The sequence below is a fragment of the Poromitra crassiceps genome (genome assembly GCF_964638095.1).
Source record: "Poromitra crassiceps genome assembly, chromosome: 6".
Classification (NCBI taxonomy): Eukaryota; Metazoa; Chordata; class Actinopteri; order Beryciformes; family Melamphaidae; genus Poromitra; species Poromitra crassiceps.
Genome location: NC_139627.1, coordinates 26,280,825 through 26,294,411, shown reverse-complemented (window position 1 = coordinate 26,294,411; position 13,587 = coordinate 26,280,825). Strand labels below are relative to the sequence as shown.

Below are 13,587 nucleotides of genomic sequence, written 5' to 3'. Positions count from 1 at the left end.
TGGTATTTATTCATCAATAAATGACTCCAGGCCATAAAAGCTAAGAGCTATTATCCCCGGCAGTGCTGTATATCATGCTCAAAGTCATGGTGAGAGAATAGAGAATATGGTCATGACTTCCTGTGACATTAACTTGGTGGTTAATTGAGGGTTAGTCTCACGTTGACCCACCGTCCACGTCAGCGAGCTTCCAGCGACCATATCATCTACGGCTGCCTACTGCCACTCCTCCTGTTGGCCTCAATGGCTTCTGCCTTCATCTGAGCGACACCACGGGGGGAGAGGTCAGGGGGTCAAACATACCTCTGCTCCTGCTCCCTCGGCTGTAGTGACATCTACTGGACTACTAACTCAGAGCCGCTGGCTGGGGGAGAGCTGCACCACCAGGCTGCCAGACAAGTCTTTCGAAAGAGACAAAACAATTAAGGGTTTCAAAACTTTTAAGTAGAGATCAGGATAACTTGTTTAGTCAATTTAGTACAAAATATCAAGCTGCCCTCAAAAAGTGGACATTGTACAACCATTATACACCGTTATAAAAAATTTTTTTTAAATAAAGTCAAATTAAAGTAAATGCAAGTTACAGAAAGGTTTATATAGACATTATATTGACATACATTTATACAGATGATCAACTGAATTTTTGAGAGAATATAAGCTACGGTTACAGTAGGCTACTTCCTATATCTGCTGATGCTGTGAAATAAACAATGAGTATGTCCACAGCGTCTTACTATCTGCCGCTTAGGGCATCGTGGAATGTCCTGAAGAGGACCTTGTGTCAATAGTGGACACTGTGTGAGAAAACATCTCCCAAGAAATCTATTGTCACAAAAATCCAACATTTTACCAGTAAATTCACCATTCAGTGTATACTTTACTCATTCTTCAATTTAACATTTCTATATTTTGGAGGAGCGGAAAAACAAGCATAAAGCTCTAGTCTAGATCTAACAAGATATAATGACATGGAACAGGGAAACCTAAGGTACAATCCAATCAATAAAAAGAAACAGACAGAAACATTGTAGCCTAAATTTACTGACATTGAGAGTGAATGACAGTTTCTTGGAAAGTATACAAAACATTTCATACAAAAGAATTAACAAAATGAAAGTGATGAGAACAGTGCTATTAAAAGAGTACCGCGTTCAGCAATACATTGACATTATTTAAATTGCCGAATAGGGCTGATTGAGTGAGATAGTGATGAAGAATCCTACCAAGCGATTTCCTTAAGGTGATGGGGGTTGGCCTAAAAAAAAGTGGTCGGATTCAACAAGCATAGGTAACATGGTGACAGCTTAATTCACCTCCGCTTTTGGTCCATCAAATAACATTTCTTAACACCCCACAATGGCCCCAGGAGCTACAGGGGAGATTTACTCTAGTATGCACTATCACACAGTACTGCATGACCAAGTCACCCTGAGTTTGTAGTCAAATTTGGCAATTATCTCCCAAAGATGGCTTTTCTTTCTTCATATTACAATGCAAAGTTTTGTTTTCAATTACGCGAGAGAAAACTTTTTTTTTTACAAAAACACATTTGAATTACATATGAAAAAGCCATTTCACAGAATTTGGATTTTAATACCACAAATCCATTTTCTATGCAAAGCCTACTATAAATAGCTGTTCAGTCAAAACATTTGATATGCAAATAATGCATATCATAACAACTGCATAATGTTCAAGAGGAATTATAATACAAAAAACTTAATTACATGATTGTTTTTCATTTCCACCTGCAAAATTATAGGTGTGAGGAAATAAAACGGGGAGAAGGGCTTGCTAATTTGGTAGGCAAGGACAAAAATTACAGGAAAAAGGAGGACGCTATGAAAAACAAATCATAAAGGCATGATATAAAAATGTGAATAACGTGAATAAATTTACATGAAGACACATTTGGACGTAAGGAATAACATTACTTCTGTTGAATAAAATTAGCTCTGTTGTGAAATTTTGCATTGCTCAAAGGAATATGGTACAGACCTTGCTAACCAAGGACATCATCAGAATATACTACTAACGAAGGCATTACACTTGCAGGAGCAAACTCCTCAACTTACGTTCTTTTCATCCTTTTTTCTTTAAAAACACATTAACAAATAAGAAGCTTCAAAACTAAACAGCATCCAAAATTTCCAACTACACAATATTGTACAAAATAAGGCATTTCCTTGTGTGTATACTGCAACCACATCTTTTTCCACCTTTATCCTCTTTTTGCACCCCACCCTACCCCACCCTACCCCACCCCTACTCGGTAAAAAGACTGCCTGCCTATAATGGACATGGATTGACTATTTTCATGTTAAAATATATATAATTTTATTTTCTTCAAAACTGGAATAAAAATGCAGGTTGGAGTATATGAGAGGGGTTGTAGAAGTTCATAAGCAGAGTGTAGATCACTCCATGACTTCGCTGGCCGCCACGGTGGTGACGAGCTGGAGAGGGATCTCGGCGTTGGCCAGGATGTCCTGGGCAGTGCTGCAGCCCTGCTGGATGTTGGTGAGGATGAGGGTGGTACCTCCTGCTGTGGTGATGATACTGTCTGAGGAGCCCACAGCGCTCACACCAGAGTTCACGCCTTTTTTGTTCTGATGAGTTTTTATGTGCTTCGCCAGGTGGTCGCTCCGCATGAAGCGCTTGGAACACTCCGGGCAGACAAACTTCTTCTCTCCTGTCACAGAGAAAACACAGGTGGAAATAGAAAAGTGTTTGATCCTGTATACACTTGAAGAGGGTCAAATGGGCACCCTGTCATTTTACTGGGGGATCACACACGCAATGTGTGTGTGTGCGTGCGTGCGTGTATATATATATATTAGGGCTGTGCGATTTTGCCTAAAACTAAAATTGACGATTTTTTCTCTCAAAACTCGATTTTCGATTTCGATTTCGATTTATTATACTATTATACTTCTCTAAACATTTGTTGCCCTGCAGAGCTCTTTTCCCCCCTTTTTTCCATAATTGACAATTTACGCTTTTACTCTGAAGGTAGAACAACTCAACTTCCTGTTTTAGCTTGCCGCTGCTATGCTTAACTTCCTGGCTGTTGCTTGCTAACTTGACACTGGTGGATTTGCGTGTTCCTCCGTGAGATAATTATATTAGTGTCTAAGCGACCACCCGTGCTCGGAGTTATATCTGTACTAGAATAACACAAAGTCACAACAGGAATGCGTGGAACTGCGATAGCAGTTAGGGGGAAATTCAGACACACAGGGACAGGTGAGTCAGCTGAGGCAGCCATGAATACAGCCAATCTATCAGTACTCGGTGGCCTCACGTGTTGTTTTGTTATTATGTGAACTGGCAACGTTTCATCGTCCGGTGATAATGTCTGTGTTCGTGTGCGCGCGTGAGTGTGTTGTGGCAATCGTTATCTTGTAGGCTACAGCCTGCAGTGCAACAAGCTGCTTTTTGGTCGGAGGTGTTGAAATAAGTCCATTGTGCTGCTGTTTTTAGTAGCCAGTATCACAGCCTCTAGAGAGACTTTACACAAGTAGCAGCATGCGTACATGAGAGAGAGCCGCCCCGCGTAACGTACTTACCCTAGTTAAAGTGAAAATTAAATTAAAAAAAAAAAAAAAACGATTTTACGATTTTCATTTTTTTAACATCGTCCTAACTAATTAATTCGATTACGATTCAAAATCGATTAATCGCACAGCCCTAATATATATATATATATGCACACACACACACACACACACACACACACACATATATACAATATATATATGTTATAAGCTTAAAAAAGTGGCACAAGATTGAGGTTGTGATTCGTTTATAAAATTAATGAGAAATGAACAATCAACATGAAGAATAAATGCGTGATGCAGGTCTGATCGGGATTTTCACTGTAAACTCCAAATAAAGGCCTTTATACTTTATAAAGGAGCAACAAGGAATTCAGTTACTGTATTACAGTAACTTACTTCTTGCTCGTCGTTGACAAAAATGACAAATTGATGTGATTATTACTGTATACAATTCATTACCAATTAGAAAACCTAAATGAATGAATATCCACTTGCAGAGTTAACAGTGAGAGTGAATTGTGAATATCTGAGCCTGCAGTTAAGAGCGCAATGAAATGCTTCTATAACAGACAGATGTCTCACTCTCAGCCACTGATGCGGCCTAGCTCCATCAATTCAAACACTAATATCTCTATGTAATGCATCCGGATGGTCGTGTCCCGCTCCCAGTCACAAAGCCTAAAGTAGTTATACCATGTTTTGTTGCTATATTTGATTAGATATTTCTAGAGTCCTGCTCCTTGCATGAACAGGAACATATATTCTGATCGCCTGTGAATTTCACACTATGGTGAAAGATAATGGGAACTGTTCTTCTTTCAAGGGAATATATTAGCAGGAAGATAATAACAGATCAGAGAAACAGATCAGTTTAACAGATACAAGAGTATCTGCAACAAGAGTGTAAAAGATTAAAGGAGCATCATGGGGGATTAAAAAAATCTTTGGCAGGTGCAGCATGCTACTGGCGGCAGTTACAAACATTTTTGTTCCTTTAGATAATGATGCAAATCATGTTGCGGGCTGCGGCAGAAACAAACTGATCGACCCCCCCCCCCCCCCCCCCCCCTTCCCTTCCCGAATGGAACATTACCAAGTCTGTGAATTTTGGCTGTTTTTTTATTGACTTTGATCCTAACCTGAAACAGGCAAACCCAATTGCACTTCCGCTACGAAGAGGGGGCAAACACTGTTATTTCTTGTATGACTCACACTTTGCAGGGCACAAAATGAATATATTTTACTCACATAGCAAGCCATTATACATCACAGCCAATTGCACCTTTTCCTAAAGTGCAAACACTGAGGGAGCAAAGAGGGCACCTGTGTGTGTTCTCCTGTGTCTCTGCAGCTCGTCGCTGCGTGTGAACCTCTTCCCACAGAACATCCAGCTGCAGACAAAGGGCCGCTCGCCCGAGTGCCAGCGCAGGTGCGCTCGCAGGTGGGACGTCTTTCCATACACTTTCCCACAGCCTACGATGTGGCAGATGTGCACCTTCTTCTTCCCCGTGCCCGATCCTCTGAGAGACACAGGTATGAGCACGTAGGATTAGGGATCGAGCAATATGGTTTTTCAGAGCCGATACGATACGATTATTAGTAATCAGGGACCGATAACAGATATTTGGAGCAGATATACATTTGCAGCAAAAATTAAAATCTTGGTGTCAAATTTTAGAATAATACAAATTCCAAAACAACACTTTGTGTGCTTAATTATTCATACTATGCTTCATTCAGGGTTCGCACAGATTGTCATGGCTAAAATTTTAAAACTTAAAAAATGCAAGAAGCACTAAAATCTAAATATTACAGATACCCATCATCGTAAAAAGGCTGAATATCGGCGTCGTTAATCTGGCTATTATCCCTAGTTAGGATCGCTGCATGTCTATTTCACGTATAGAGGCGAAAAGCTACACACACACACACGCGCGCGCGCGTGAACGATCGTTCAGAGTTAAGAGCACCAGTAAGGCTAACTCACCTCCCGCTTGACTCTTTACAGTTGGGGCAAGTGCACGCCACTCTGCGCAGCCTCTTGCCCTCCTGGCCGAACTGGTCATCCTCGTCCACCAGCTGCACGCGGAGGTGGGACAGATCGCTGGTGTTCAGGGTGGAGTCGCCCCCTAGAGACCAGTCCTCCGAGTCTGGCTCTTCCTTGATCCGGATAGCTAGGTAGCAAGAGCAGAGGAATCAATTCATACATCAATAGCAATACAAGCTCAGATAATGGCATAGCTTGCAAAAAGCCTACAGTGAAAAGTGCTTTATTATTGCATGTGACAATAATCCTGGCAGCATGGCACGGAATTTCACAAATAAAACTCCATCCATACAAGAATATTACTGTATAACCTGAAAAAAAGAATATTGACAGTTCCACAAAGAGATGGAAACATGGTATTTATCATTATAACTACCGGTAGCTTAGTAGCTATAATACAATTCTAAGCTACAAATGATAGGGGGGGAAAGCATCATTCAGGATAGCAGGCAAATGTTATGCCATAAGAAGTATGAGCCAGTTTGTGGCAGTCAGCAGAGTGTTATAGTAGCGTATATATGTAGTCCATCTGGCATCGACAGTTCAGTCAGTCATTTAGCATGTTGTGTACTGTTTTGAATTTCACAGCCTATGAGACTAGTTTAATATATCAATTGGGCAGAGCCTATTTCCACCACAATGACAAACTTTTCATGTCCTACTGTACCAATGGCAACAGTAGAGTCAGCACCTCAGTCATCAAGCACACACAAGCATGTAATTACCATGTTGGGATCAAATCAAAATTATTTACACATGGATAAGTCAGCTATGTCATGCAGCCATAAGACCAATCTGGAAAACAACATAGTTAGTGCTATATTTTTATTTTAGGCCATAATTTATGCTAGCTGTGCACTTATAAGATGATACAAGATGTTCCGTTGTTAGCAGAAAGTCGGCAAAACGTAATCATCATAAAACCTGATCAGTGCATCTCTAGTGTAGTCCTCATTCTTTTCACAATGTAAATGACAAGTTTATGATATATAACCTGTATAGTCATACAGGTTATAGGCTGAAACTGTAGGAAAAATGTTATTATCCATTATGGATTATTTTCTTTTGAGATTTTAAGTGCATCCTACATGCATTTAAATTCTTAGAAGATAGGCTTAAAAGTTAGACTATATCAAGTTTCAAGTTAACTGCTGGTAACACCAGAGGCAATGCACGGAGAGAGCATCTTGTGTGTGCTTGTTTGCAGAATGTGGAGTTTGCAGAGTGCACTAGTGTGTAGTAGGGATGGGCATCGAATTTCGAATTTTCGAATAATCGTTGTTATTATCAAGGTCGACTTTTATTATTGAAATTCGAAATTCGATTTTTTTTTTTTTTGAGTGAAATGTTGCATTGTCTCCCCTGATTCTAAGTATAGTCAAATCGCTTGGTTTGAGCAAGTAAAACAATTTTTATAAGCATTTTAAGCAAGGTTTATGGAAAAATGGCGGATGAAATCCCATGAAGAGGGAGAGGGGGTGACTTTGGCACCCCTTTGGCACTCAGACCTGAGCCTACTAAATATTTAATGAACCACTCATGATTGTCAAAACTGTTTTTTATTTTCGAAAATGTCAATGTCATGTAACATGTTCTTTACTTCAGTGGTGCAATGCTTGTTTGAGCTAAAAATCCACAGCAGAAGCTTTTTATATTAATTAATAAAGCCGTAGACTTAGAATCAGGGGAGACAATGCAACATTTCACTCACAAAAAAAAAAAAAAAAAAAAAAAAAATACATTTTTAATTTTTTTTACATTTTTATTTTTATTTTCGAATTTCGAATTAAATTCGAATTTGGCCAGCGAATTTCGAATAGTGTTTTTGCTAGAAATGCCCATCCCTAGTGTGTAGTGGGGATAGGGCTGGGTATCGTTATTTTTTTTTCAATATTTATACGATACCTTGACTTCGATACCGGTTCCTGAACGATACTTTTTTCGATACCAATTTTAGAAAAATTCATTTTAACACAAATAAAATTGCATTACACATTGAAATTACGATACAAATATTTTATCATTTATTTCAAATATCTTTTGAAAGCAGTTTTACAGCATAAAAAAATAAAACCTACTTTATTTAACACAACTTGAAGTTGTCTAAACTTATTGCCGCCCCTACAAGTAGTACTACAAAGGAAAGAAAAGTAAAACAAATAAATCAGTGCAAATTGTTACAATCCATTTTCCTATTTCAAACCAAATAGGAGAGGCCCTTTCCATTTTTGGTTTAAAAGGGAAAACCCTCGCCCAGTCTATTTTGCACTGGTTTTTGAACGTTTTTAATACTGAATTTTGGTGAAATTATTAACCTGTTGGTGCACAATTGAAAAGATAGAGAAATACATATTGTAATAGTTGAGCACATCAATAAACTACTGTGTCATATGTATTTAGGTAGAAAATGAATTTTTGATGGCACAGGGGTTTTCTGGTCTATATATCCCCCCCCCCCCCCCAGTCTAAACAGGTTTAAAACTGCTGCGCTTAATATTGTTTAACCCGCGATTCCTTATATTTTTGTGTATGTGGCCCACAACCAAAAGATTTTGGCCACCCTTGCAGCAATGGCAACATGCACCCACAGATTTAAACTGGTGGAAACTTCTTAAAAACTGACCATTTGCATCCTGTCTCCTACATATCTTTTGACAATGAGAGAGAGATTGGCTTTACCTCCAGGACTGTCCATGTTCCCCTCAGGCTGGCCCAGTGAGTTGATGGTCACCGTCTGCAGGTTGGGGATGTGTCCCGAGCTGGAGCCCAGCGACAGGGTCTGGATGGGAGCCAGGGTTATCTGTTGGGGCGGTGTGGTGGGCAGCTGGAGGTTCTGCAGGTTCTGCACACCCTGCACCTGGAAGGTCTGCCACTGGATCTGGCCTGACGGCGTCACTGTCTGGGCTTGGATGATGAAGGTCCCTGGGTTTATCAGCTGCACATTCTGCAGGCCCTGCCCACCCGCTGCCTGCACTACCTGGCCGTTGCTGGTCTGGACAGGCACCTGCTGCAGCTGGATGATGGGCTGAGCGGAGGATGTCTGGATGTTCTGGACCTGATTCTGCTGGATGAAGCCTTCCTGAAGACCAGAACTGGAGTCTCCTTGCTCTATAGCCATCGATGACAATGAAGTGCCTTGCTGAGCCGAAGACGTTGGCACATATATCTCTGTATTTGCATGAGAGTCATTTAACGATAGCGTGTGTGCAAGGTGATCGCCAGTCTTCTCTAGACTCTCGGAGCCATCCATGTGCTGACTGGACATAATTAGCTGGCCATCAGCAGTGACTCCTGTAGCTATAGTCTGAGCACCGGACAGACCGAGGGATTCCAAGTCCACGCTGTTGATAGGAACAAAAGTAATGTTCCCGGGCAAACCCACAGGCACATTGTTGAAGGTGGAGCTGCCAATAGAAACTCCCTGGACCTGCTGGACATGACCAGTCTGTGATATGAGGTTCTGGTTGTTATTAAGGATGTGTGCAGTTGATGTCACACTTAGACTCTGGCTACCATCAGGCAAGATCTGAATCTGCCCTGTGGCGTCGTGACTCAGACTAGCTCCATCCACAGAGGTGGAGAAGCTCAGGTGTCCTTCAGCATCCGTCTGAATCTGAGGAATCACTTGGTACTGAATGTTAGGCACTGAATTGGCAGAGCAGGTGTCCGTCCCTGACGTCACAAAGATTTGTTGACTCTGAAAGTTCTGGAGAGGAACATACTGTCCATTTGACGTTAATATCCCTTGACCCTGGATATGTATCATTCCACCTTCATCCTTCCCTGCTGTTGTGGGGGTTATCACACAATACTATAAGAAAAAAAAGGTTAATGTAAGTACTTTCAGAAAATATACATACATGTTTAAGGAATATACCCTACAATCTAATACAGAGCATGTGAGCGGAGCGGTGATAATTACCGCTCCTCGCTCCCGGAGCGGTCCTTTCCACCCGCTCCACTCCAGACCGCTCCCCGCTCGATACAGATTTCACCCGCTCGCACTCACTGCTCCGCTCCGCTCAAAAGAATAAAAGAGATAAAAAGGACAGGGTGTTTTAATTTGCGTTTAAACTAGGGATGCACGATAATTATCGGACCGATAAATTATCGGCTGATATGGCCATTTTGCGTTATTATTTATTATTCCGATAATGGCCTTTTTCCGATAAATTATCCGATAATAATCCTGTTTATTTTTTTGCCTCGGAAGCAGAGCTTTTTGTTGTCGCACATTCGTGACACCACAGCTGCGACGCAAACATGGCTGCTGCCAGTGTGTAGTGTGTTGCTGTTTTTCAGTTTCAGAATGATCAGAAAGCTACTGAAATTTGCAATCCATGTCCCACACAGGTTCCGAGAGGAGAGGAAACATCTAAGCTGGCATTACGTTAAACCAAAGCTGGCGATGATGCAGCGGATATGTTTGTTGTTTTTGTTAGCAAGTTTTGTTAGCATTAGCTCATAGCACGGCCTACTCTGCACTGCAGGCTCGTCCACTTGGCAGACAAACTGCTTGTGACATTTACAGTCTGTGGCTTGTGATCAAACAGCCCCACAAAAGCACTTAATACACAGAGCTTGCGTAAACTTATAGAAACTAATGGAAACCCCTTTACCCGAAATGAAACATCCAGGGATTGTGTATTTAACTCCAGAAAACCACTCGCTAACTTTAAGCTAACCGTGCTAGTTAGCATTAGCTGCGGGACAGAGCCAATAATGAGAACAAAGGCGCAGTCGCGCACATTAGGCTACATAAAAAGCATCAGTCAGTCAACATTACATAGTGTCTTTTCTTTAATCTGGTGGCAGCATTTTTCTGTAAAAAGTGAAACGACACAGATGGTTTATAGTGCTTGCCCCATTCATTGGGCCCAGGCTACAATTCACTGAGAATTGGAACCAATGCAAAATTTGATCAAACAGATCAGTATGACAATAAGAGTCTAAATTACTATGCCTTTTGTCATTGTGTTTTATCTGCAGACTAAGCAGCTTGGCTTTCTGTTCTATAAAAGCCTTTTTACACTTTATTCATTTTACACTGTCAGGGACCTGAGTAGCGTGTGGAAGATCCATACGCAGCCACAACAGCTTGGCACCTCCTCCTCATGCTGGTCACCATATCAGGTGCCAGTCACACACCTGTGACTGGCACACACACACCTGCCAGCACTTGAAGCTATAATACCGGTATTATTAAAGAGGAGAAATAATCGATCGAAATAACGTTTCCGAACTTTTTTTGATGAGTTTATATCTAAGTAGGATATATTTTGGCTGTTTTTATTTACATGTTATTTAGCAATCTCAATATCTTATCTTTCTTCAGGAACTCAAGTCTTTTACTACTACTACTACTGTACTACTTTACTCCTATCTGATTAGCGCCAGTTCGGGGGTTTCCTGCTGGAGCTATATCCTCTATCCAACTCTGACGATGGTGAGCCAACCTGAATGTTGCAGGGAGCTGCTAGCAGTAGCCTCAATGCGAGACTCATCAGTCATCTTCCTTCTGAGTCTCGGATGCGCGGCCCCTATATCCACTGCAACGTCGATACACGTTATCAATCAATAAAACTGTACCCACCTCCTAGACAATGTTGTTATCCAAGATGTAGGTGCCCTGGCACTTCCAAATAGTGCATACTTTCCAATACAGAGCACTTGTTCACATGGCAGAGCCAATGCTCAAAATTGTAAACTGCACTACACCCTCCCAACCACTGAGCACCGAACCGATACATCCGGCGCTGTGGAGCACCTAAAAACTTCGGCACTGGCATGTGAAAAAGGGCTGAGTATTGCAAAGTACATACTATTTGGGAGTGCCAGGGCACCCACATCTTGGATAACAACATTGTCTCAGAGGTGGGTACAGTTTTATTTGATTGATAACATGTATATCGCGTGCAGCCATTTAACCGACGTTGCAGTGGATATAGGGGCCGCGCATCCGAGACTCAGAAGGAACCAACCGCCATAAAACTCCAAAAAAGAAGAAGAAGACGACTCAGAAGGAAGAATGACTGATGAGTCTTGCGTTGAGGTAGCAGGTGGAGCGGTGACGGCTGAATGTCCTACCCACAATGGGCGGGTTTCAAAGGAAGAAGTGGGTGGCCGTTAGTCCGGGCCACATAGGAAGTTTGACTTATGGCTGGCTACTGTGGCTAGCAAAGTTTGAAACGTGTGAACTTCACTATGCACCACTCTATTACTAAAAACGCAGCAACGATGCATAGCTAGATACGGAAAGTTACCTGATCTCTCCCATTGTCTTGGTGCAGAAAGTCGCTTTGACTGCTGTCCACGTCCAAGGCAGCCATTTCCTCTTGTTTCGCTGGCTGGTCTGGTGCTAACGTTAAAGGCACAACAGTGGGGAAAAGGCAGGGCTAACGTTAGCTAAACAAACCCGATACTCACAACATTTTAGCGTTACATGATTAGGCTAACTATGACCGTAACCATCACTATAAATGACACCGCCGTCCCTCCTTAAAACAGACTGCTAACGCTATAGCGACACTTTGCTACTCTGCTAGCTGCTAACGTTAGTTGATGTATTCCCAAACAAGCTATAGTTTACTAAGCTAACAGGCTAGCTGCTACTGCTAACTAAGCTAGCGATGATTAGCTCTAAGAAGAGGCATGAAAGCTAGCGAGCTATCTTAGCCAAATGATGCCTGCGCTATCGTTAGCATATTAGCTTCCGTGGTTTGAGAATGAGATAGATACCTACATACCAGTCATTGCGCGACTTGCTCTAAATCGGAGAATCTGGATAGTCACACACCACCAAACATGATCAGCAAATTACAGATTGTAGGAGCACAGGAATCGATGATACTGTCAGGATTTTTTCTATTTTGATTGACGGGCGGTAAGAAGCACAAAGGGTGGGGCCTCAAATGTTGACTGAGAATGTTTGCGTCACGTACAGGAAATCCCGCCCATTCTTCCCAAAAGTGATTGGTTAACAGTTTTATATACCGTGTTATTATTTGTCAGTCTGGATGTCAGTCATCTTCTGTACGATTAATTTCCTGTTTGTGATGCTACCTTTTCAGTTTTGGACTAGTGTTGGGTGATGATGAGGATGCAGTCAGCTTGTACATATAGCTCTATATTTTGATGCCCTTACATTTGATTTAGAGAAGCTTATCTGACCTCAAGTGTCAGTTAATAACACTCACTGAAAAGTATGCTTGCCTTAAAGCAGTAACTAGTTCTGAAAGTGGGGTCAGGGGACCCCCAGGGGTCCTTGAGGGGGTTCCAGGGGGTCCCCAGCATTTTCATAAAATTCCAACCATAGGTAACACAATGACAGAATGTATGACTATTTTGGGCATGGGTTTCATACAACACTTTCTGTAATACAGGTAAAACATCTAAAAGTGTGACGACCCTCTAGATCAGGGGTGGACAATTATTTTTGCCGGGGGCAAAAAAAAAGTTGTCATGCTGTAACCTCTCATTTGATCACTAATACATTATAGAAAACATACTGTGCACTTGTTCTTCGGCACTTATTATATTGAAAATCACTAAAAACAGCCAATTTAGGTAATCTCTCTTTTCTTTTTCTTTTTTGCTTCATACGTAAAATGGTGTGGTTTGTCTTAGACCTCCCGGGCCAGGCAGAACCATCATGAGGGCCGGTTGTGGCCCCGGGGCCATATAATGCCCAGGTCTGCTGCGTGCTTTAACACTCATGTAGGACAGTTAGTGGGCCATGCCCATGACAATGGTTGTTATCCTCACCGCCCCGCTAAATGGGAGAACATGTCACGCTCAGCTATCACAAGAAGTCTCTTGCCAAGCCATCCCACTTCTGATAATACCATGGCACCCAGCAAGCATGGAACTTGAACCCATTACCTTTATTATGCATCCCAAGCATTTACTACTTCATTCACTTCATGACTAACGTTACCACACCAAACATATATAGCAATTTCCAGATGTCTGGGGGGGGGG

At 41.7% G+C, this 13,587-nt stretch overlaps 1 protein-coding gene across 1 annotated transcript; it reads right to left on the bottom strand.

Annotated features, from left to right (window-relative positions):
• Window positions 1-549: 549 nt before the first annotated feature.
• sp3a (sp3a transcription factor) lies at window positions 550-12,490 on the bottom strand. The gene is made up of 6 exons (XM_083639089.1): window positions 12,354-12,490; window positions 11,871-11,965; window positions 8,287-9,418; window positions 5,548-5,734; window positions 4,884-5,080; window positions 550-2,692 (listed from the first exon to the last, which is right to left on the bottom strand). The coding sequence occupies exons 1-6, from the start codon at window positions 12,358-12,360 to the stop codon at window positions 2,418-2,420; spliced, it is 1,893 nt and encodes a 630-aa protein (XP_083495215.1). The 5' UTR covers window positions 12,361-12,490; the 3' UTR covers window positions 550-2,417.
• Window positions 12,491-13,587: the final 1,097 nt, after the last annotated feature.